The 25,404-nt window shown below is 51.7% G+C and overlaps 2 protein-coding genes across 2 annotated transcripts in view; both read left to right on the top strand.

Moving 5' to 3' along the window:
* Positions 1–367: 367 nt before the first annotated feature.
* LOC143377571 (uncharacterized) overlaps positions 368–25,404 on the top strand; it is a 137,841-nt gene continuing 112,804 nt past the window's right edge. Inside the window, exon 1 of the mRNA XM_076828999.1 lies at positions 368–1,238. Coding sequence (XP_076685114.1) covers positions 863–1,238 — 376 coding nt within the window. The 5' untranslated portion in view covers positions 368–862. The remainder of the gene's footprint in view (positions 1,239–25,404) is intronic.
* The window catches only part of Rpl30 (ribosomal protein L30), a 191,866-nt gene continuing 177,411 nt past the window's right edge, over positions 10,950–25,404 (top strand). Inside the window, exon 1 of the mRNA XM_076829007.1 lies at positions 10,950–10,959. The gene's annotated coding sequence lies outside the window, so the exon portion shown is untranslated. The remainder of the gene's footprint in view (positions 10,960–25,404) is intronic.

Genomic DNA, 25,404 nt, shown 5'->3' with positions numbered 1-25,404 from the left:
TTTCCAAGTCTACCTGAAATCTCTTGCTCGTACCGTCGCGTTCAGAGATAGGACCTGAAAGGCTTCTGGTCGCGAGGATTTCACCGCGAGGCTGTCGCAAGTGGGTGGTCGCCGGAAACGAGAGCGGCATGAGAACCGCGAAACCGCGAAACGAGCAAACGAAATAAAAGGTGGATGGATACGTCCCTGGGGCCTCCGCGAGGCGCACGCGGCGTGGGCACGAGGGGGGGTACGTGCTGTTGGGCAGGGTGGTTGGCGAGGTGAGGGGGTCTCGTTGGTGTCGGTAGCGATGTCGGTTCGGCGGTGTGGGCATGGGTGAGGGTGAGGAGGAGGAAGGGAGGTCAGAGGGGGTAGACCGTAGAGTGTAGAGTGTAGAGTGTAGACTGTGTAGAGTGTAGAGGATCGGCTGGGTGAACGCGTGCTGAAGAGGGGAGAGGCGCGGGTTCGGGACGTTCGAGGGAACGGCGTGCGGCAGCGAGGGAGGGGCGGCGGTGGCAGGGGTGTAGCTACTTACCATACTCCCAGTATACCAAAGTCCCGCGGCCGACTCGCTCCGCGGCAGATAGCAGTCGCTAGCACACCACGCTTCCCACCGGCGCTCGGGGAAACAGACAGAGAGCTGGGCTCCTTTTCGCGAAAATGGGAGGAAATCCTGGTCGTGGCACGTGTCCTCTCCCGGAGGTAGAACGGCTGACGGACCAGGGGTAAAAAGAGTCGGGTCGCGCGGCAGTCCTACGGTCGTACGCATTCGTGATTTCCACCGACTCGAACCGAGCAAAAGAGCTGAGCTGTGCTCGCGGAGGGGGCCAGGGGGCCAGGGGGCCTGGAGGCGGGGGAGGAGCGGGAACGCGAGTGCCGGGCGATGACGACCACGACCCAGGACCACGACCACCAGGTCGACACCGAGACGTGGTTCCGCGTTTCGTGCGGTTCCGGTCACGTCGGTCACGTGGTCGCCGATCTCGCGTCCCTCCCTCCATCGTCGCGGCCCTCCGTCAGACTCCACGACAGACAGAGAGAGAGAGAGCTTTCCCACAGGGGGAGGGAGTGTCAATGGAGAACGAGTGGGGGTGGTGTGGTGGTGAGGAGAAGAGAAAGAGAGAGAGAGGGAGAGAGACAGAAGCTACCAGCGGCTACGAAGAAAGAAGAGGAAGAGAGAAAGAAGTGGAGGTGGACGTCGACGGTGAAAAGGATGTTGAGCTGCGACGATAAACGACCACGTGGGGTGAGTGTACATTGTACGAGAACGCATGTTTCTTTTCTTTTTGAACTTGACCGGGTGATGGGTTCTAGTACTGTTTACCATATCATTTTTCTATGCGTACACTTACTACTTGTTGAGAAAGAGATGGGGCGAAACAAAAGTTATGCAAAGCGATACTTTCTGTGGCGCGGTTAGCGCGTGAAGTTGCTCTATAAATCGCGTCGACAACAAATTAAGTCCGTCCCTTGAAACGAGGCCAGGGCGGCCCTATTCTCGCGAATCGAAAGAAAACAAACGATGGGTCGTAGATTAAGCGCGAGAGCGGGCAATATGCGAGCCAACAGAAGGCACTTCACTTCTCGTGGCTGGAATCCGTCGTCGCTCCTGTTGGTTGAAAAGTATATAAAAGTATTTATTCAGTCGTAGCTTACATAGCTCGCACGTCTCGTGGACGAAAAAGAACAGAACAGGCAGTGTTGTCAACTCAGATTTTTGAAAATCCGTAGAGAAAAGTTCAACAATTCCGTAGAATTCCGTAGATCCCCCTTTGAAAAATCCGTTGATCTACGGATTTTCTTTATAAGTGTTAGTTATTACATGTATGAAAGAAGCTAATTCCCTTGCTCGTGGAAACCGTCCTTTCGCAAATCCTTTCTAGAAATCTTATATTTCAAAAAAATTATTGTCGCAACAAAAATTCACAAATTACGAAAAAAGTTCACGTGCAAAGGTTGTGAAATCAACTTTGCTAATTCCTATTGTACTCGCTCAAAATGCAGGGTAGTAGAACTAGAAAATAATAGCTTGAATTCCAGCGATTAAGTGATCGGCGGTTTGGATCGTAAAATCAATGGGTCAAATTAAACAGTAAATGATTTCTTTAATCAGAATCAGAATCTTTTGTTCTATCAATTACGAATTACCTTAGTTTTAAAATTATACGTATGAATAGTTTTAAATAATTTAAGCTGAAAAATCCGTAGATTTCAGTTTACAATCCGTAGATCCGTAGATAAAATAAAAAATCCGTAGGGTTGGTAACACTGATTGAACAGGATCGACTTGAAGTCAGCGTTGTGAACGCAAAAAAAAAAAAACAAAAGACGGTACAGACGCCGTGTTTGTCCAGCGCATGATTTGGCGCGCTATATGAATTCGCCCGCGTGACAATCTCGTATCAGCTCCGCGCCACGCCGGTTGCCAGCGTCTACCGCTCCTCCTCGAGCAGGCTTAAATCGTCTACTTGGCACGCGGGCTAATTGGTCGTATCTCGCGTTGGTCGGCGTGCTTTATCTCGTCATCCGTAGCTGGCTGAAAAGCGTTCGCATTCGCTCGTTCCAACGGGTCATTAAACGGGCGACACGAAACGGCCGTACGTTCTCCGCCATCTCGATTTTTTTACTTTCGCGCCGCCACGTGGCAGTCGGCCACGTGCTTTTCTCTTCGCATCACGTCATCTTCCCGCTTTCTTTCCCTTGAAACATGGAAGTTGGAACAGAGTTCTCAGCCTGGCGGCTAACAGGCCCAGAGCAGACCATTGGCCGCCGGTAACGGACCATTTTTCAATTAATCGAGAGGCCTTGCGATCGATCAGCAGCCCCTGGGACACGTGCGGCTGGGTAGCGATTTTAACGCAAAACCAATCGACGACACCCAGGGCGACAGGGTAGGATGGGGGGGTATAACTTTATCCTCGCTTAATCGCCTTTTCGATAGGTACGAGCCGATCCCTTTGTTCAGACAATACCTCCACCCCGTGCCCGCTAATGTATGCACCATGCCGCCCTCAGCCCTCGGTCCCCCGGTCTCTCCTTTCTCGCACGATGACTCCGGGGATCCTAACTCCGCCGCAGTCGCGTTACCCCGCACGAAAACCAGCCGTGGCGAGGCTGTGCGGGGCGCGGGAGAACTCGGGCTCGTGCTCGTTCGCCTTTATTGAATTTTGGGACCGTTCCAGTTGCAAGAGAGAGCCGGCGAAAGAGAGCGCGCGGGGAAGAGAGGCGCAGACGGAAAGGGATAGACGCGAGCTGTGGGAGGAGGAGTGAAAAAGGGCTCGGGTAGTGGGTGGAGTGCTAGCCAGAATTAATTCTCATCCCGGTGCATTGCTTTTTACGATATAACTGCGGTTTGTTAGTCGTTATTCACGGCCCGAATTGAATTTCCTCTGCTGCACGGGGGATGGGACATAGGACTAGCGCGCAAACGGTCTCCTTTCTTCGATCGTCCTTACGGTGGAGGGCTCCTCTTTTTTTTCGGCAACTGGTCGCGCAATCAGGATTCTTAGTTCACAGCCAGCAACACCCTAACCTGTTTTCTAATCGTCTGGCCGCGTTTCGCCGCGATACGATTCGCGACCGCGTCGCGTTTTACACGGCTAGCATTATCTTTCCGGCGCGGCGCACAGTGTGACGAGTATATAAGAAAAAAAAATCAAAAATCAATTTTCCATTAAGATACAGTTATTTACATGTAATTGATATGTTAATCACATTTGTACACAACAAAATTAATTTTTAACATAAAATAATTCATTAAAATATATTTTTGAACAGAATTTTTATTAGTTAATCATATCGTGCATACTTTTGTAAAACAAATAAAATATATAATTTTTTAAATACAAATTGATAACAAACATATGAAACAATTATAAAAAAATATAATTAAGTTTTTTAAATAATTCGTATTGATAATAAATTTTAAATTATACATTCTTATTATACATCTTCATCACTATCAGTTGAATATGAAGGAATTTAAAGCTCAGTGTCTTTTAAAAATAAATATTCTAGCACAGATTTGTCTAATTTTTCGTTTAATTATGTGTATTTCTTCTTATGTGGGAGCACTCGGGAGCAGATAAAATTTACACCAAATTAAAGGGCTTAAAAAGAACTAATTGTAGTAAAAAAATGAAAGAACCGATATGTTTGGTTTTTTTTTTAATTCTCTCCAGAAGTTAGAAGATGCGACAAAAAAAGTAATAATTTGAGCCACTGGTACGTATCCATATCTTTAAATGCAAGAATTTTTAATTAATAAAACGAAAGAAGAATATATTTTGCTTATTTTCAAAAAAGAAAGAAAGGAAAAAACTTATAAGTACAAGAAAAATGCAGTGGGTAAATATTTCCTTTGTGTAGTCTGTGGCAGCTTGCGTTTGGTTATTCGACTTTGAATGTAATTACTGACCTTAAATTCTTTAGTTATGTTACTAAGTTATGATGTTCTTATGCCGGAGAACAGTTTACTACCAATCTATGAAATGAAATACAAAATTTAAAAACTGAAATCTTTGCTTTTTGAACACGTGCCGCGACACTGTGCGGCGGGGAGATTAAAGCAGGCGTGGTCGCGTTATATGTAGAATGCCGCAAACCCGAGGGCAACGAGGCGATAGAAGCCGGAGGCTCTGTAGTCCGTAGACACGAAGGAGCAGGAAAGACTAGGAGGAGGCGTGCGCGAGAAAGAAGGAGCAGCGGAGAGATAGAGAAAGTGGAGGCCCGAGGACAGCCGGGTTGACAGGACACAATATTGCAATAACTTCAATTACGCCGACACGACGGATCGTTGTGGGGTGAGTCGGTCTCAGCGTTCTAGCCGACCTTCCCTATCATCCCGCCCGCCCCCGCGTTCCTTCCATCCATTTGTATAGGCGAGTGACACAGACGTCGCGGTCGAATTGGCTGTCGGATCCGAAATGGGGCTACCTTTAAACAAGTGCTTCTTAATAAACCATTGACGCGCGAAACCACCCTCGAAAATTTGCCCCTTGGCGGTGCCGCCCTTCTGCGGCTCGTCGTCGGGGGACGTCTAGTCTCCGTTACTTCGTTAAACTCGAAAAGCCAGCCGGTTCTCGTGGAGAGCGTCCTGCAAACGTAACGAAGCGTTATGCCGTTTTTATTTCAGGGAAAATCTGGATACCGGCCAGATGCGAATAAACTTCGCGGCTTGTTTCCGTTAGGTCGATCCTCTCCGCGGCTCCAACGGAACCGTGAAATACGCTTTCCATCAGCTTGTCTTCCACGCAATTATTCGCGGACAGCGAAAGTACCTAGATTCGGTGCCTGTATTTAAAACATCCCGTCGTTACATCCTTTCGGGAATTTTTAGTGGTCCATGACAGTGGCGTAAAGCATACGATGACTTATCGACCATGCTTTGCTCGATGCGAGTTGAAGCTGTGGAAAAATTGTGCAGAGCCTTTTGCCCCGCGGGCTAAGGGTGTTTCAGTGGGGTGGGCACGCACCCCTCTTCGCTCGCGTCCCACTCGAAATTTCGCTCTGCTAGCGCTTTTTTTTTTTTAACATTTATTTGACAGCTGTCGTCCGCAATGCGCGCGCGTCTACCTAGCGCTTGCTTGCTTCGTGTCGAATTCGAATTCGAACGGTCGGAGAGGGTAGTTGGAGACAAATGTCGCGGGACGGTTCGAGCCGCGTTTTAGGCAAGAGCTTTACAGCCATCCCCTATACTCCACAGTCTATACTGTATGTGACTCTATAGTGTATAGTCTATACTACACGGTAATTGCTTCACGTCTTCCACGGCGATCGCGTTGTCGCGTGACCCCCGTTGATTTCTTTCACGAATCGGAAACGAGACGGAACGACGCGTCGCGTGAAATTCACCACTCCGACGACGACGAGTTTCGTGTCGGGAACAATTCCATCCAACTTCCGCGCAGCCGAGTTTATTCCCGGCGCAAGCGGGTCGCGTTGGACGCGAGGCTGCGAGTTTTCCGCGTTTTCACCGAGTTTCACCACGCTAGCACTCCGCGCGGATGGCCGCGCGATAAAACTCGAGGCGACATCAACGATCGCGGAAGCGCGATTTGTAGCAAAAATTCGCGAGCCGTTCAACTGTCACGTGAGCTATCACGGGGGCGAGTTTGTCACGCGAGCGAAGCGAATCAACGATATCGTTGCCTCTCTACCTTAATTGTTACTCGGGGTGCGTGGGTGTAGCGTTGTCGCTTTCTCCATAAGCGTTGCTCTTGCATCGGCGGGGCACGCGAAAAATAACCGCGAAATTGTGCCGCGGCACGATACTTTTCCACTCTCATTACCCACCGCATCGTAACTCTTGATATCTTAATTCCCGTTAAGGGAGCGATTAATCGTCCACTCCTGTTCGCGCTCTTCGAGTTTCTCACGCCTGCGAGTAGCCCTGGTTTCGGTTATTCTCTCTCCTCTCTTCGATTCTCCTCGACTCTTTTTGATCGCTCGACGATTTGTCCCGGAAATGAATCTCGTTGATCGTGTTTCAAACTCGATTTGGGGAGGAGAAACCGCGCTGGTGCAGGAACGAATTCCCGAGCACGACGGCCGGCGCGGCGCGGCGCTCGGGCTCCCGTTTCTTTTCCCTCGGCGGCAAATAAAAGAGAAAAAACGGGGACTGGCGGGAAGGCGGCGTGGCGCGGCGGACGTCCGAGCCTGAGAACTTCGTCAATTAGAGGGAACAATTAGTCGGCGAAGCCGCGATCGAAGGGAACGAAGGCGACGAAGGCAGCTCGGCCGGGCGATAGATAATAAGCAATAACGGATCGACGACCGGCCTCTGTCGGTCTTGTCTTCGATCGGTTCGCGTGTACGAGCCTCTACTGTGCGCAGGCGGCACTCTCAATCGCGATTCGCACGACGACGCGGACGTGTTCCCGCTTTGCGCCGAGTTGCGCAAGATTTTTTAGTCCGTCACGGGTCGGGCATAAATCCCGGAGCTCGCAGAAATAATAACTTGTTCGGCTCGGCGTAACGATCGCCGCCAGTTAGGAGTGACGAAATCGTGCGGTCAAACGGTATCGATGTCGTTGATTTCTTGGTTTAATTAGGAACGAAGAAGGGGAGGCAGCCAGCTTAATTTCCCGTCAGGAATCGCGTCGCTTCTTCGCGTCGATTCTCTGTCGCTCTCTGGCAGCTCCGTAATAAGCTTTCGTTTCGCCGGCCAATTTGCAATTCAATCCCGTGGGGTAGCCTCTTCTCGGTGGCACGCTCGTGCGCGAGCGAGCCAACTTTTCCACGCGACAGGTAGTCTCGCAATTTCAGCAATCCGCGCAAGTTGCCGTCCGTGCTCGGGGAGTCCGCAATTATCGGCGATGCGGTGTTGAGCGACGTCGCGTCGCCGACTTTTCTGGCGTTTCCTGACGCGGAAAAATCCGCGGGAATGCGTCGCCGAGCGCGCGCGCCTACTTTCCCGCGGCCACCGTTTCGTCCACCGTTCCCGTTCCTATTCCCGTTCCCGTGCCCGTGCCCGTGCCCGTGCGTTCGCCGAGGATTCCTTCGATCAGTCAGCGCCGGACACTGGGCTGCCAGTCGAAGAAAAACCCGACTGCCAAGCTTGCTCTCGCGTACGTGAGTTACGTGACGCTCGATCGACTGTCGATTTATCGCGATCGTACGACGTGTACGCCGCCAACCGGATGCGAGATTCGTTCCTGCCGATCCATTCGACGCGACGGTCCCCGACGTTACGTGACGTGCCGTGACGTGCGTGACGCCGTTTGGCTCGGTTCGGTTCGGCTCGGCACGGATCCGCTTGGCGCGACGCGAACCTGTTGGCTTGCGCTCGCGTTACGCACTTCTTTTTCTTCAATCTTCTGAATTCTTCGTCTCCTACTAGCTGCAAGTCAAGCCTCGGACAGTGTCCGCTAGGGCTGTTCGAGTACTCGAATATTCGAGTAGCTTGAAATTCGGACCGAGCGGGCCGAAAGTACCGAACAGTCCGGTGTGTCGAGTATTTTAGAATATGTTTATAAACTGGATAATGGTTTGTAATTATTATTATTATTATTTCGACTTTATTTATTTTCAGTAGTTAGAGAATACTTTCATTTGCAGTTTACATTTTAATTACTCACATTATTACTGCGGCCTCGCCTTTACTCGTATCTTACTTTCTCCTTATGTACTATATTTTCTGTTTAACGAGTAATAAAGTCGAAATAATAATATTAATAATTTCGAACCATTATCCAGTATATAAACGTATTCTAAAATATTCGAAACATTCAAGCTTCAAACTACTCGACACACCGGACTGTTCGGTACAGCGGTTCTATTCGAGCCGCTCGAAAAAATTCGAGTTCTCGCCTCTCTTCCAGCTCGCTTTTTCCGAGTACTCGAACAGCTCTAGTGTCCGCCTACGGTACATTGTTGCTAAAACCCGACTCTCTTCTGCTCTCCAAAGCCGCAATAAGGACAACACGTTGCGCAGGCCCGGCCTGGCCCCGAGCTATGGTTGGAAGCTCGAAAGACGACCGTCCCGAAGTCGTATCGCGAAAAAGAGAGGCACGCCGGCAATTTTCGGGACGGTCGCGAAATAATGATGATCTTTATCCCTAATGAAATTAGTCCTGCTCCTCCGCAGACCGCAGGAATAGACGTCGTACCGTGAAATTACCGTAACAGGCGGCTAGCCCGTACATCTCCGTTCTCCCGAACACCGTGCAACGTTTCTCGTATATTTTGCGTCGATTTCGCGGGCCGCAGGATCAAGTAGTTCGGCTCGCTTCCACTCCACTCGAACCGATCTCCCGAGCTAACGCGGAACGATCCCCTCGGCCTATTTAAGGAGAACGCCTAAATATAGTTTGCTTTTTTCACCGGAATTTAAAATTACGGTCGTAAAGAAGCCAAGGGCAAATTAGACGGGATCCAACCCTCCGGGCGTGTTCCTATTCTCCTGGAAACTCCCGTATCGATAGAGCGTTGCACGCTGCACGGCCACCTACGGATGGTGCGTTGGACGGTTGAGATTTCCTTGGAAATCTTGATGGCTGGCTGGTGCACGGGGAAAGATTTCCTTGCACCTGCTTCGGCCAGCCTGTCGAACCCCATTTGCCAAGCGATTGGGGGCCTTTGTACGGTGCTCGAGGACGCGACCCATGGCCTCGTCCGAGCGTTCGCCACGACGCGACAACGTCGGGACCCGCAGCCCCACGGGCTCGTTCTGACGGAAACAATTGCTGCCGCGGGGCATCATTTACATCATAAGCAATCATAATGATCGAATTTTCGGCGAACGACGATGATCCAACGAGTGGAACGAGGGGAGCCAATTCAGAAGTGGGTACCCACTTACCAGCCGTGCGAGCTACGCTCGCGAAATAGACCGAGAGGCAGAGGGTCTCCTGACCCTCCCCCACCTCTTTCAACCCCATAGCTTCGGGCTACCTGCGCCCGTTTGCACGAACCTCCACCCAAAAATCTCCTGCCCCCCTTTGGCCTGTGCGTCGCTTCGAAAAGGCAACCGGATTCAAACAGCCCAGCCGTAGCGAGAACTTCAATTCGAAAGATTTTACGTTCCCGTTATGCGCGTAGAGCCTGCCCATAGGGATATGTTTCTCTTCGTCGATATGAAAGCTGGCGATGCCCGAATTTCCGAGGATTTCGGGCGTCCTGCTATTTTCCACTCGGTACTCGAGTTTTACCAAAGACGGCGAGAGAGGTCTGTTTTGGGCTCTGGCAGCGCGCTCTCTCCGTACGTACGACTGGACCTATCAGTATGCGGACCACGAAACGTGGTCGGAGCCCTCTCCCCTCCTACCTCCGTCCTTTTCCTTCTTGCTTTCAGCGAGCTGGCCTCTCTCTTCTCTCCCACGATGCTCTTGTTGTCTCTCTTGTCTCTCTTTCTTTCTCCCTGGCCACCCCCTTGGCCTCTTGGTCCCTTCGTCTTCTCCTCTCTCCTGCTCTCGCTCGAGTCCGAAGCGAAACGTAGGCTGTTTCGGAGAGAGAGTGTTTCTACCGTAATACCGAAACAGTATTGATTGCTGCCTGCCTGGCTTAGCTCTGCCACCTACTGCGATACGCCTGCCTAAATTCGCCTAAACTCGGATATTTTCAACGAACGCAGGATCCTTGGCCGAGTCCTAGGTTCGTTCGAGACTTGGAAGCGGGCGAATTAGCGCGTTAAAGGGAGCGTTCGGTCGCAATTGGGTAACAGTTTCGGTTCTCTGTATCGTGTCGAAGAAGGTCTGTCTCCCCCGTTGACCATTAGAGCGGCCTGTCGATCGAAACGGCTGATCGATTTCGCGGCGAAATCTGTATTCGGTCAGCCATGCCAGGGTGGAGGAAATCGTAGCTGTCGTCCTCCACCGAAATTGCCTCGAGGACCGTACTAAAGGGTAGTAACGACGTAACAATGACCTCGGCGGAGGGTAGCCGAGGATTTCGGTGACTCGAAGGACGGTGGAAACGGCAATTCCATCTCTGGAAGATGGGGTTGCCCTATCGTGCTGCGCCAGATAATTAGCCCGGTAATCGAGAGGCGCTCAGAGTTTCGAAGTATTACCGTTCTCTGCGATTTAATATAGACTGACGGCTCCGCGCTCTCCGGATTCCCTCGGCAGCGGCACTCCCTCGACCTATCCTCGATCTTATCGCTCGTATCTTCGTCGTTGACCTCGCCGTTGGAACGATTACGACGGTCCATCCTACAAATCCACCCTCGACACCTTGGCGCTTTGTCGGACTGCGCGGTAGACGGTAGCTAAAGGCCTGCGGACGCTAAAAGGCGAAAGGATGCGAAATCCGTCGTAACGCGGCACGACGATTACACTTTGACGAGTTTCGGACAGAAAAGTTCTCGGGGCAAAGTTCGGTGGTGCCATTCAGCCCGACCTTTTGGACTCGCGGCGCAGCCGATTCCCCGGATTCCCATGAAAACAAGGAAGTCAGAGTTCACGGGGTCTCGGGTGACTGCGGGCTTTTCCTTGTGGGTTTGGCGACATAATGAGGCGGATCGATTGCCAGCGGCATTACCATGACAATGCTGGACACCCCCCTGCGCGAGACGACTACTCCTAACGCTATTGATAGACGGCAGGAATTTAGGAAGAAAACGGGGAAAAAGCGGGGAACGGTCGACAACTAGAGAGGCAGAGAGTCGGCTGGGAAAGAAGAAAGACAGAAGGAACGAGGGAGAGAGCAGCATCGGGTCTCGTCGCACCGTGGCACCAGCGGGCTTATTAGTCAGCAATGTGATCTATTTGCCCTGCACTCGCATAAAGAACCTACGTTATTGTGCCACTATGTTACGAAGAAGGGCGTTATTGGCCAATAGGGACCTCCAGTTAGGTCGTACACCAGCAACCCGTGGCGACGTATGGCGCACGGTTATGGATATCACTCGCTCTTTCTCCTCTCCCTCTGCTTCCTCTACATCAACGACCCCCCGCAGGCTTCTGCTAATACGCCGGTAATTTTTTCTCCATTCCGGATATCGCTTCATTATTTCCTGCCAGCGCGCGGCATCACCATTGCCGGCGAATTCCGCGCGTCGTGCTGTAATCGTGGGAAGGGAAGTTAATAAAATTCCGGAACAACGAGAAAGCGTGGTTCTAGCGCCGCGAGACACTTTCTACGCGCGCGGGATCGAATTTAACGATACCGCGGCTGGAACCACCGTTCCTTGGACCCTTTCCTGCGGTGTCTGTTGGAAGCTTGGAAGGTTTGTCCTCTGGCTGGATTTTGAAAGGGATAACACGGCCATGGAATCGGAGAAAGCCTCCCCGATGTCGAGGCGTGTTCCTCTCGTCGGCCTTAAGGGTGTATACTCGTTTGAATCCTCGGAAAATGTGTACATTTTGTGGATTTTTTTACAAGTCAACGGCTTCATGAAGATTTCCCGTTTTTTTTTACTATCTTTACATAGTATTATGAACTACTTAAAAAAAAAGTTTCAGTTAAAAATCTATTGTGTTTCGGAAGTTATGCATACATATCCGAAAGTCTCTCGATTTTAGACAGCTAAACGGTGGGCCTGAAAACAGCTGTATGTCGTGTCTGAAATCAAAAACAATAAAATCTTCTTATAAAGTATGTCAATAGCTATCATCCAACGGGGCCGATTCTGAAAATTTTAAAAAATAAAGAAATGGTGGGAGATCAAAGATAAAGTTACATTTTTCTAAGAGAAAAGGCCACCTTTTTTCTTTATAAATAATAAACGGGGAATCGAAATAAAACAAACCCTAGTTGGACGATGTGGAATCTTATTATGATCCTGCATGTAAAATTGGAAGTGAATTGGTTGACCGCAGTCGAGAGACTTACGGATATGTACCTATGCGTAACTTCCGAAAAACAATAGTTTTTTAACTGAAACTTTTTTTTTAAATAGTTCATAATACTATGTAAAGATAGTAAAAAAAAAAACGGGAAATCTTCATCAAGCCGTTGACTTGTAAAAAAATCCACAAAATGTACACATTTTCCGAGGGTTCAAACGGGTATACCCCCTTAAGACGCCCGCGGCCGCGGCCTCGCCTCGCAGGGCAACGTCGATGGGACACGGGCTCGGGTTGTTCGTGTTTCGAATTTTAAAGGGAATTTCAATGGGACAAAAGTGAGGCTATCGATTCGGCCACCTTACGCATCGAATGTTCTTCCCGCACACGGCAGCGACGTATAGGTAGGCATGTCGGTAGGTGTACGCGCGCGAGCGTACACATACCTATTTACGTATGCCTACCTATCTGAAATCTACGGTGTCTGGGCTGTGGGGGACCAAGCGAGCAGAGGAGGAAGGGTCTACCGTATCAGGAGGAGACCGTCATTCCAAACATACACGGTGTCTCGAAACAACATCGCGCCTCCCGTCTCGGCCGTGAGAAAAAACTCATTGCGACGGCTAAAAACTCGTCGCCCGATACGACGGGGGCCTTATAATTATCGGATAACGAGCTCTCCGAAGATTAAATAACAGCCAGCGAGCTGCAACCTGCTGCGCCCGCGAATAACACCTCGCGGCCGAGTGGACCGAAAAAACGAGCCGACCGACTCTAAGAACTTCATAATTCGCGACGAAGGCGGACCGGTAACGAGCTCGGTATCGCGCTGCCGCGTCCAAGCCTCTCGCGGGACATTCCGTGGAAGATGACAAGCTATGTTTTGCGCCGCGCCGATCGAACAATGTCGAGATTTCCAGGACGCGTCCGCGTCCGCGTCCGCGTCGTGGGGGAGCAGGCAACCGATCGTGGGCTGCGTTCCAAGTCTAGGAATGCACGCGGTCTAGAATTCCAGCGGAGCGACTACTTAGCGTCCCTGCTCGTCGAAACCTGGGAAAATGATCGCGGCGCAATTGGGTTGAAATGTCTCAATTACTCGTCGCTGGTTTGTTGCTTGGAGATTCGTCTCGCCCGTAGACCTACTTAGACGTTGAAGAGACACTGGGTGGACGTGTTTGGTGACGGATCGGTGATGTGACCTCCATCGGCGACAGTCCGTGTTCCATTGTCGGTTTCGGTCGGTCGGTTGCTAGGCATTGTTTAGCATCCCGCGGATTCAGCCGCGTCTGACTCATTCGATAGGCTTCCGTCCGTTCGCACGACCGAATCGAACCGTCACTGTCGTCCGCTCGCTTGCTCATTTTGGTGCTCGCGTCTCCGTTCCCGCGAGTAGCAATGGCGTCACTGCGGAGACGAGTCGCACCAGGTGTCTGTTTGCGTCGGACGTGTCGACGCTCGCCGACGCGTTTGCGGCTTTGCAACGCGATTCGCGGAAACGTATGATTCGGTCATCCGATTATTAACGAGCGATATCGTGATCGATGATGGACACGCCAGACGATCGTAGAATCGACGCTCATGGCGAAGATCAAGCATTCGAAGAAGCCAACAAAGACGTCCAGTCGACGCGACGGCGCGGCGGGAGACGGCTTTCAGAGCTTTCAATGACATTTTCCGCACGATTCGCGCGGTTCTCGATCTATCGCGGTAAGTTTGATGACGGAGCCGAGGAAAAAGGGCACGGCGAGGCGAGGCGAGGAGGCACGGCGTGCTCGCGAAGCAGCGAAACGCTTTCGGAAAATCCATAGCGTGAAGGAATATACAGGGTTCCAGCGTGGCGGAACACAATGGCGCGTTGTTAGAAAGGTAGGGCGATAAGAGCGAGCAAGAGGGAGGAGAGGAGAGAAAGAGAGAGGCAGGAGAGCTTGCGGCGTCGGTCCTTGCCCCGAGTACGTGCTTCGAGTGACAAAGCTTCCAGCATGAGACCGACCGACCGACCGACCGTACAGAACGATACGGCGCATCAAGGTCCTCGACGATCGATAGACACGCTCGACTAAAATCTCACACTCTTCGCCTCTTCTATTCGCGATTTTTCAAAATCGTGTTCAGATTTCTGGGAAGCCTCCTCCCTTGCATCTTCAGCATTTGAAATTGGATCTCTCGAGTCTCCTCCGAGTCAAGACAGATCTCAGCCTAGTGGTGAAAAGTTCGTCAGAAAGTGTACGTAATTCGGAGCGACACGGTTCGAGTTGGGTGAAAGCTCGGGATCCCGAGGCAAGATGAGTTTTCTTGGGCGGCGGAACGTCTGAATCCTGGCATATCTTTCGGCCAAGATCAAAACACGCCTCGTCGCGGGCTTGCACTGGCAGGCTGCGATATTTTGATGTCTCCTCTGGTGAACGCGTCCACGATCGAACTGTGGATCTCTTATACAGTGACAGATTAGAGGGTCGAGGGGAGCCGTTGCTACGTACGTAGGTGTCGGCAGATCCGTATCTGGCTCGATCGAGAGCCGGCCGTGCTCGCTCTCAGCAGCGTGAAATGAAATTTGACAGATCGGACCGACATGCGTCTCCCTCCTCCTCTGCTGGTCGTCTCCTCTTTCTTTACTCTTTACACCCTTCGAATCGACGCGACGCGAGGCGATGTCGGCCTTCTTCGCCACGGCCGCGTCGCGTCGGTCCTGCACCGATCTCTGTTTCTCTCGCTCTTTGGTCGATTTCACGAGAGCTGCAAAATGGCGTTTCTCGCACCTCCAGGGTGCCCCACGGGCATCGAACACCTCCCGCCTTCTCCACACCCCCTCCCCCACGGCTCATGGGGCCGTACACCCCATTTTATACAATTCTCTTTTATCTGCCACCTCCCTGCCGCCGGTTACGCTCCCTCGGGGCGCAGTTCAAGCGGGCCTCCTTAGTTCCAAGCCGACACCTTTTTACAAATACATCACACGGCCTTCTGCCCTCGCCGCCCCGTGCCATCGTGGCTCCTCTTCACCCTTCATCCCTCTCCCCCTTCCCTTCTCTTCACTTCTTTTCTCGCGTCTCGTCTCGCCTCGTCGTGGTCCCACGCATAGTGGGTGCCACATTTGCCTAAGTACGTGAAATGCTCGGGGCCACTCGGCGCTTGCTTCGCCTCGCCTCGCTTCGTTTCGCTTCGCAGGTACTTGCCTCGCGACTACGGCCCCCTGCCGATAGGGACATTCCATGCGAACTCGGACAGATTTCGGAGTAAGTTTTCGTAGATTGCTGAAATTTCAATATGTTGTAGTCTTTAGTGATATTTCAACGTACCTCAAAGGATTTTTCAAAATTTTGAAAAATGTCGATTTTACAGCTGTTTGAAGTTAAGTGCTACCTTTTTTCAATACATTGTAGCTATGGAAGTAGTAAACGGATGGAGACGAGCTTTACGATGCTTAAAAACCTGCATTTGTTAAAAACAATTGCACAAAAGTGGTTGAATTTTTTCTTAAAACTTCAATGTTTTTTTTATAAGCACCGTTTACTACTTCCATAGCTATAATGTATTGAAAAAAAGTTAGCACTGAACTTGAAACAGCTGTAAAATCGACATTTTTAAAAATTTCAAAAAATCCTTTGAGGTACGTTTAAATATCACTAAAGACTGCAACATATTGAAATTTCAGCAATCTACGAGAACTTACTCCGAAATCTGTGCGAGTTCGCATGGAATGTCCCGATAATCAAAGGGCTCCGCGGCTGTTGGCGCATTAGCTCCGTCTCCCTGCTTGACCGTTCGCCGACTTCTGCTCGCATAGAAGCTACGATATTAAGACGTCCATCGTCTCGAGTGTCCGCAAGCCTCGTCCAGTTGCTGGAGGTTGTATTCAGGGCACGAAGTCTCGCGACTCGGAGCTTCCTACGTAGTTTCGATGTCCATCAGCGACAGATCCGAACCCGATGCGATTACGTTACCCAGTAACGAGTTTTTTCTCGCCTTGGCTCGGCCACCCTTCGACCTAACGAACGTAATCTGCCATCAAAGCGCTGCAAGTTCGTCGTGACGATCGTGATCACGACACCCTCCCCGCGGACAGACATTCGATCGAGCGACAGCTGTCCCCGCATCGAAAACCAAATTATATGCTGAAAGGATCGGCGATCTCTATTTAGATTTTTATCTGCGGCCCGTGATGCAACGTGCCGACAACGTCACCGTGGTGGCAGCCGTGATCGTCTTTGGCACCTCGGATGGGACGGGGCAGCCAGCTCTTAATAACGGGACGTGTGAACGACCCGGCATCCGATTTCCAAGCAACCTTTAATCGCGTTTCTTTCAAACACCCGATAACATCAAATGGGGGCGCATCCCGGGCCGTGTGGCCCCTCTTTTCAGGCCACTGGGAATTCTTTGCGCGTCGAAGGAAACAGGCGGATGCATTGAAACGGACGCAACGTTTTCGTTGAAGCCGATAGCAGCGTGTTTCAACTAAACTTGCCAGGTTCTGTTAATTTCAGAGGATCGTTGAGTTTGCTTCATATCGCGCGAATCTCTATGTCTTCTTTCCACGTCCTCCACAATCGACACGGACGGAACCGAAGGAAGGAACGAAATGCTGAAACATAAAATTGAAAAGTTTGACGCACGACGGTTTATGGGAGTTTTAGAAGGCAGTAAAAGTCGCGCGTTATCTCTCCTTCCGCGGGTCGTTATATTTTTCTTGCCACAGTTCACGGGCTCTTCGCGCAAACTTTTTGTTTCCTGAGTCGTTCCCGGGGCGTATTGTCGTTTGGACGAATCGTCCTTCGGCTGGCACTTTTCGCGAGCCATTGGTCTTCTCCCTTATTCGAATTGAGGAGGGTTTCTGGTCCCGGCGAAATTATTTCGATTCCGCGGAGAACGCTAATTAGGACGAGACAAGGAATTCCAGCGGATAAAGAGGTTCGTTGGCGCAGGGACCTTATGAAAGAAGTTGTTCGGGATTCCGTGCTCATTGAACGGCTGCATTCCAGTCGGGATCCCCGCGGAACGGTTAATTATAGTGGGATTTTTGGCGGTGGCGCCGATCCGTACCCCTCGTCGAACGGTTTCTCGGAGGGCTGCGAAGAGAAGAAGAGCGGACCTAAGGGGTTAGCGATGAACTTGGATCCGCTAATGAAGCGCGTCCCCTCTCTGCCTAAACGAGTCATCGCCTCCGCTTCGGATATATTTTATTGCGCGGCCGGTCTGGTTTATTATCGCCACGGTCCCTTTCCTTTCTCCCCCGCAGTCAGTCTCCTCCTTTCGCTGGGCCTTCGGCTCGACTCCACCCCCCGGGAGCGTTAGGCGTTTCTGCCTAGATCAACCCTTCCTCACGCCCGACAACCACGATCCCAACCCTCGGCGAGAACAGTGACGCTCAACGAGCCGTTCCATCGCGCACGAGTTCGTGCGAAATAAAAGGGTTGCGTGAACTGCGTGGACTACACCCATCGGCGGAGCGGGAGGACGATCGCGATAAGCCGTGCGACCCTTCGCGTATCGTGGGGGGTGGCGAACGTTCGTGTCGTTACGCGTCCCGGAAGAACTTTGTTCGCCACGAGTCGCGGCCACCCTTGCCGGTGCTACTCTGTCGCTTTATTGACCTACATTAACCCATTACTCCCCCCCCCCCCCTCGAACCTTTCGAGCTTTCTATGAATCTTAACGAGCCGAAAATGCGTTCGAAACGCGGCTTCGGATACAGCTGCGTCCGCGTTCCAAGATCGTCGTCTCCCAGCCGAAGAGTTATTCGCGTGGCATGAGAACCCGTGGCTTTTAACGGGACGAGCTTAAAACTATAATGCACCCTAATCCGGCAATATCTCATGCTGTCTTGCGGGATTCGTCGCTCACGCGCAGTCGTCCCTATTTAGTGGATCATATATATCGGAGCGTTCTCATCGACGGATCAACCCCTCGTCCAACTGACGTTTCACCCTTTCCATCGGGCCGGTGCACGGTCAGACCGAACGTCGGCGATTGGCGCCAGGGAAACTGGAAATCGCCGGCAACCGGGATCTCGACGAAAGAAAGTCGAGGGGACGATAAAGGAAAACGGCGCGCGACAGTTGTGTAAAGCGGATGATTTACGAGCGGCCGTTCTGGACTTGAAGTACGAGTCGCGGTTCCGACGCGTACGGTGTTCGAGGTAATCAAAATCGCGGTAAAGGTGGAGTGAGAGAGGAGGAGACGGGGGCTGAAGAGTGGCGGGTGAGCGTCTTAGCGGCACATCGGCATCTGTTCGCGAAGGAATTACGACGTAACTTTGTCTCCCAAGATAGCGGGACGGTTTCTCTGGAGTTGAGTGCTAGCCGGGACGGAGTATGAGGCAAAGGCGCGCGATATAGTGGTAGGTACCGAGGGCATAGCGGGAGCCTTTGGATGGAGGTTAGCGACGGTGAAGAGGGTGTGAGCGAACGAATGAGCGAGCGAGCGAGCGAGCGAGCGAACAGCGAGCACGAGAGTGTGCATGATGGGTGAGGCTCCTCAGAGGCTTGAGTTTCCATTGGGGTTGGTTCTTGCGATATAAGCTCTCGCAGCCACAGAACCACCAGCCAGCCGACCCCCGAAAGCCCCTCTAACCCCCTGGAAAGCCCGGCATCTCTCGCAGCTCCACCACGCGCTCGCCCGCAGACCCCTACGAGACATACAGCATACCCACTATCACCCACAGATAGTGGTGGTTCGGGTCGTCTCTCGGTGTGCTACGGGGTGTCGCGAGCCTCATACATATTCAGCGGATGCATCACCCTCTACCCACTAGGAGAACCCACCACCACCACCCCCTCGGCCGACCTCCATCTACCGCCACCGGTCATCTATTGACCCGACGTCCCCGGCGTCCTGTCGCCGTCCACCCAACGACCAAACTTTGCCCGGCCGCTCGCTAAACTCGAATTACAGGACAGTTTTCGGGACCGATTGATGTTTAGGCGTTTCGTCAAAACCGAAAAGCGCCGCAGGTTTTCCGCCGCAGCTCCGCTGCCCTCTCGCCGCGTATATTTAGCCGACCTATTCAACCGAGCGCGAGCGGTCCGAGCACTCGAGCAGACGGTATCGCCGCGGAATCGAACGTTCCTCGAGCCGCGAATAACTTTGCTCGATCCGCGTGCATCGGCCTCGATCGAATACATTGTCTGGCGCGTGTGGTGGCGGGTAGCGAGCGTGTTGGGCCGGCCGGACTTGCTAAAAACTGTATCGACGCGATCCTCTGTCGCGATAGCCGCGGCATTTATGGAACAGAGACGGCGCGTTTCAGCGACGACGCGATGCAGAATTCATGCGACTCGATCGCCGAGACCCGCTCGGATTTATCTTCCGCCACGGTAAATATTCCAGCGGCTATTTCTGGGAAGGTACGAGGGAAACGGAGCGGTGTCGGTTGGCCTGTGAAGAGAGATCGACGGGCGAAGCGCGACGCGAAGCGACGCATCGGTAGCGTAGCGGCGCTGCGTCAGGTACACGCTGCCGATACCAGCTCCGCTGACATCCGACGCGATGGAACGTCCATTTACATAATAATCCGAGCCGCGGGAATAACACGTAATTGATATAAATATGCCGGGCGATGACGGCACCGACAGACGTACGGCAGACTGTGGCCGCTGGCCAGCCTATGGTGTCCATGGACTGGCTCCGCATAACTTAGCATAAATAATAAATAATATTGTGAACACGTGCCGGCGTTAACGCGCCTGCGTCATTAATACGCTTCTGCTGTATATACTTAGGCGCGTACCTGTCCGTTCGTTGGACTCTTCTTACCTGCGCGGGGGAATCGTTTATTTCGTCGTTTCACGGGCTTTACTGTCGCACATCTCGCGATCTCGCGATCTCGCGATCTCGCGATCTCGTGATTCCCTATCATCTGCGAGAGTCATTCCTCTTTCCTGGACGGCTGAAAGAGCTGTCCAGTTGCCGCGTCTTTTCACGCGGCCCTCCGAGCGATTAACTTCCTCCTCTCGGAGCGATCCCCACGCAAGCTCCGAAGAATAATCACGATACGCCCCGGTCTCTCGTTAAATCGGTCCTCTGAATCGCATTCCTCCGATGCTTATTGCCTGTTCCCGGTAATAATTAACCCGGTTCCTCGATTCGTGTCGGAAGAATCGGAGCAGCCGTACCGCGGTGTGCGTGCATGCGCCTGTGTGCCATGACGCGGGTACCTGGCCGATACCACGGATCCGACGAATCGGCGCTGCAGTTTCGGGGAAAGGGGAAGCCGGCTACCACACCCCGACAACATCTTAATTCGCGATAAAGGGTATTAGGACTGGAAACGGACACCCGGATAGCGACCCCGCCTCCGCCGACACTGCCGCAACCGACCCTGCAACTGGAACTGGGACTGGAACTGGAACTCGAACTCGAACCCGACTCGAACTCAAGCTCGAGCTCGGGCTCGACTCGGATGGGTGTGAGACACGCAGGCCTCTCTCGTTCCACGTATCCACGGGCCACGACAAGATTAGCATCGCTATTCGGTTACACGCGAAAGAGACAGCCGGGCCCACGGCTACCGTGCGTTTCTCTTCTCAGTCATTACCACCACGAACGGATCGAATACTTGGAATTGCAATCGTACGACAGGGCTGCGATGTCTTCTCTGTCTCCTCAGTCCGGTAGCTTCCTGGCATCGGCCATCGCTGCCGCGAACAGAGTGATTACTACCGGTCAGTGAGATCTGGAAAAATCCAGGAGCCTCGTGTATCGATGCCCGAGTATCATAGAAATTGGTCGCATCAGTTTCCCCGGACGCGCGAAAGAGGAAAGACGAAATTTATCGGGGCCATCGTATCGTCGCGACAAGGGTTAAGAGTTGGCATCGAAGGAGCCCATCGGTTCCCGTCATTCCGTAATATATTCGTCTTCCACCCGTGGGGATTCATAGCCACCCTGCGCGTCGTAAATATCAGCGTGATACTCGCGAGCGGGGAGTAAACATTCAATAAACGACCAGGATCCGTTTACGGGACTGCGTAATGCCAGGAACGTTGGACGATATTTGGCGACACTGCCGGAGAGGCTAAGGGATCATGATCGAGCTGTTGATCGCCGCGAATCAGAGTCGAGGGCGTTCTAAAGTGACGAAGGAATGCAGTGGTTCGTCAGGTTTATTAAATTGGCGCGAAAGGGAACAGATGATGAATATCGCGGAGGAAGGCCGTCCACTTCTGCCAAGGAGGGCTGTGGAAGCTCGGTTCTTTCAATTTCTGCGTCGTTTCGCGAGCTCGTAAGTTACGGATAATGGCTACGCGGCCCGTTTCCGAACATATTCGGTTATCGTTCGGTCGCTGCCCGGAGCTCGTCTGCTCCACGGTCGGCGGCACTGGTGCGGCTTCTCGACGTTAACACTCGCTAATCGAGCCCGATCGCGGAGAGGATAGGATAGCGGACGCAGCGGTGAAAAAAAAATGAGCGGCTCGGTTATTTGATTAAGCGGGAGCAGAAGGAAGAGGAGGATGGCGCGCAAGGGCGCAAGGGTGCGCGGGCTCGTTCAATTTCCCAAGGTGCTCAATTTCCATGGTAGTCTCTTTTGCGCCGCGCGAATATATATCTACGACGGACGATCGTCTGGACGCTGAGAAAATTGCAGGAGCGGCGATCGCAATTTATCCGCGAATACCTCGGAGGAGCCGATGATCCATGAGTGGCCCGGAGGAAGAAGTAATCCGGTCGGCAATCAAGAAGCCAAGGAGGCATCTTCGATCGGCTATGGGAGGGTATAGGAGGGCAGGTCCGCGTGGCGGTCCGCGCGGACAGGTTTATCAATGCATATTGGAAACAAGTTGGCCGTTAAAGAAAGCGTTCTCGTGTGCACGCAAAAGGAAGCCTGCCGTGGATGTTTCGGGCCGACCTCGCCGGCTCCTTCTCGCTTTCCCTGCAGTTCTCCTCTTCGCTTCTGGCGCTCTCGCCGCGCCACCCGCTTCTTCTGCGCCCCGTGCTCGCTCACGCTTGCGCACGCTCACTCCCTGAAATATGCCGCGCGTTGTGAGTTAGTTTAATATGCAAATGGCCGGGGAGATAACGGGTCGATCCGTGAAGAGTGGAGAAGGCTAAGTCGTGATTCCGGTAGCCGTGTCTTCTCAACCCTCCGCGTCGCTCCTCCTTCCCTTCTCTCTCTCTCTCTCTCTCTCTCTCTCTCTCTCTCTCTCTCGCTCTCCGTTTCACTCTGCTTCTCTCTGCTTCTTTCTGTTTGCCTCTGTCGTTCGTGGACAGACCGGCGAAGCAAGTAGCGTTGCCTCGGCTGCCTGCTCCCTTGCTCGCTCGCGCTGAGTGAATTGAGAGATAAGGGGCCCACGCTTAGCCCCCCCATGGACGGCCAGGGACGCATCCTTCGCGGTCGATCACTGCACCCGATCCTGGCGGTCTTAAAAGTGCTCCTAATGGATCGCTCCGTCGTAGATACGCCGGTGGTCTCTAGGAGCGGTCGCTTTCTTTCGCCGTGTTCGCGATTGACGCGCGTCGCTTGCATGCACGCGGATCCTTCGAACGTCGTAATCCCGACTATGTATTTGAAGGGATTGGAGCATGAGAGATAAAGGGTGTCGTATCGAATTGAAGGTACAAGAAGATCCGAGACGTGACGTGGTGCGATCGCTTAATCCCTCGATGAGCCGACCGTTATGGGGACAGGGATGCGGACGCGGGGGTGTATTTAGCTGTATCTCGAAGGATGCATTCCAGCGTCGCATCGCGGCGGTGGTTGCGGCGCTCTTCTCCGTCCGTGTCCCGGCGTCGAGCGTGATGATCGGATAGAAGGTGGCGAGAAGCGCGGAGGAGAATCGATCGACGTTCTCTCGGCCCTCACGGTCCTCACGGTCCTCACGGCCCTCTCGTTCACGGTGAGAAAGAAGAACCGTAACGTCGTGGCCGGGCACGGTGCGGTGTTCCTCGTGTGGCCTCGGTGTTGGTCGATGTCGAGGTGTGTAGGAGGCTCCAGGGGGAGCCGAAGGGGGTTAGTAGCTAAGGTAGGTAAGCGCTTCATTAGGCCGCGAGAGCTCCCTAATTACACACGGCCTCATTAGCGGCTTCCACTCCCCCCCTCCGCTCTCCTCCTCAACCCTGCTCAACCCTGCTCAACCCTGCTCCTCAGCTCTGTACCGTCTATACGTGTACACCCTGGAACCTCTTCGTCCTCGCCACTATCTCTCACTCCTTGCTGATATACGAGGGGAGAGAGTGCCAGGCGAGGAGCAACAGGGACAGAGAACAACCGTCGAACGGATAGAGTATAGACGGACGGATAGAGGGAGGGAGAGAGGGGGAGAGAGATACAGCGAGATAGGGAAGGCTTTGGCGAGCTCGAGGGAGCCACAACGCCGTGTTCGTCGCCGCAACGAGGTTCCCGACAACCGGCTGCGTCTCTCTGTCTGCCTAAACGAGCCAGCAAACCGCCAAATGCCACCTGATCGTTCTCCCGAACACGCTGAAATTACGCCGATCCCCGCCCGCTTTCCCAGCAAATTATCCACCGAACCACCGTGCCAATTTTTTCCCCGACTCGCCTCCTCCCTCGGGGAGAATTACGAGACCTTTGTGGCATGAGTCGCGCGCACCACGCGATTCAGCGCCACGGTCAGAATTTTTCCCGCCCAGTCGCCTATGCAAATTTCCGTAGATTTCATTTCGATCAAAATTTCACCTATCCTCGGTCTTTATTATCCTGGAAACGGTGAGTGGACGCGCGGAGACATCGCGGATAGCTTAAGCCCGGGCTTTGCCCTCCTTGGTAACACCACGAATGCCGCGCAAAGCTCGAACCGTCATCGCAACACTTAATTGACGGGAGGTGCTGCGCGCCCGAACAAATCCGCCCTTAACGAGCAAACTTACAGCCTCGCGTGGCAATTCGTATCAATTAACCGTGCCGACGGTCAGCCGATTCGACGAAAAAATTAACAGCCTTCTTTCCCGCGGCAAACGGAACCACTCGATACCGTTCCGCGCTCCGCTAACAGGCCACTCATTATTTATGAATTTAAAACGACCGAGGCTCAACCCTTTCGTTTCTTCCCCCACGGGGAGATCGAAAATAGCTATGGAAAGTCACCCCTTCTCGACAACCGGAACGGGGTGCGCAAAGCCCCGCGTCGTTTTTAAACGTCACTTAACGTGTCATTAAGACCCGCGTCGATGGCTAATTTACCGTGCTTCGTGGAACACTGTCCATTTCTTCTAATCATCGATTTCTTCGAAAGCGTAGGAGTTCGAGGAAAGCCTGTTGCAAAAGTTCCAATTATATTACCGGACACAATATTCATTTTCATGATTTATAAAATCCAGGCTATATGAATTAAAATATAATATTCTTATAATAACATTTGAAATTATAGTTTTCTAAGTAAATGAAGGTTTTTATAATTAAGGTGGGTTAAACGTGTAGAAAATGTATAAAAATTCTCATTCTAGAAATTATCGGCATTTCACCACTTTCATTATCAAAATGGCTAAGCATCACTTACATTTAAGAGTCGATATAATAATAATTCAATTGATATAATGTAGAAGAATGATTATGTAGTGATAGTACTAAGTTCAAATAATAATAAAAAATGCATATGGAGCTGGTTTAATAATATTCTAAGAAATTAAAGCGAATCCGGGGACTGTTTTCATTAAAGTAACAATATTTTAAAGTAAAAAATTTATTTGGCAGATCTGAATATGAGTAAAACTATAAGAAAAGAATACAGTAAAGATTCAAATAACAAAACATTAGAGGTTATAACCTTCCATCAATCTTCGGTAAATGCAGCCAGCATACAGTTTGGCATTCCAAGGAGCACGTTACACGTCAAAATTAACAACAAAATTAGGATAAAAAAAAACAGGACCAGAATCTCACGAAGATGTTTAAGTGAATAATGCATCTAGACAGTGTCCGGTAGCACGGGCACGGTAAATAGTTTTCAAGCTTTCAGCGTGTCTGGTAATTAGGACAAAATTTTGTTTCACATTTATACTAATATCTCTTTAATATTTCATTATTTAGTTAAAAAAAAATCCTGAACTTACGGAAATGCTTAATAATCAGTTGAATGGAAAAATTTCCCGGAATGTATGAAAACTTATGTTGAAATTCTTAAATAACTATCATGCCATCACTAAATGTCCGGTATATGGGCCCTATACCCTATTCCAATCTTCTGTGCTTACCCGGTGAACGCGAATGCAACAAAGTAGATTCTGCGATCAATGGACAGACGTC

This window comes from Andrena cerasifolii, chromosome 16 (genome assembly GCF_050908995.1).
Source record: "Andrena cerasifolii isolate SP2316 chromosome 16, iyAndCera1_principal, whole genome shotgun sequence".
In the NCBI taxonomy this organism is placed as follows: domain Eukaryota; kingdom Metazoa; phylum Arthropoda; class Insecta; order Hymenoptera; family Andrenidae; genus Andrena; species Andrena cerasifolii.
Note: the sequence above shows the minus strand (reverse complement) of the source record. Positions and strands in the feature narration are given on the sequence as shown.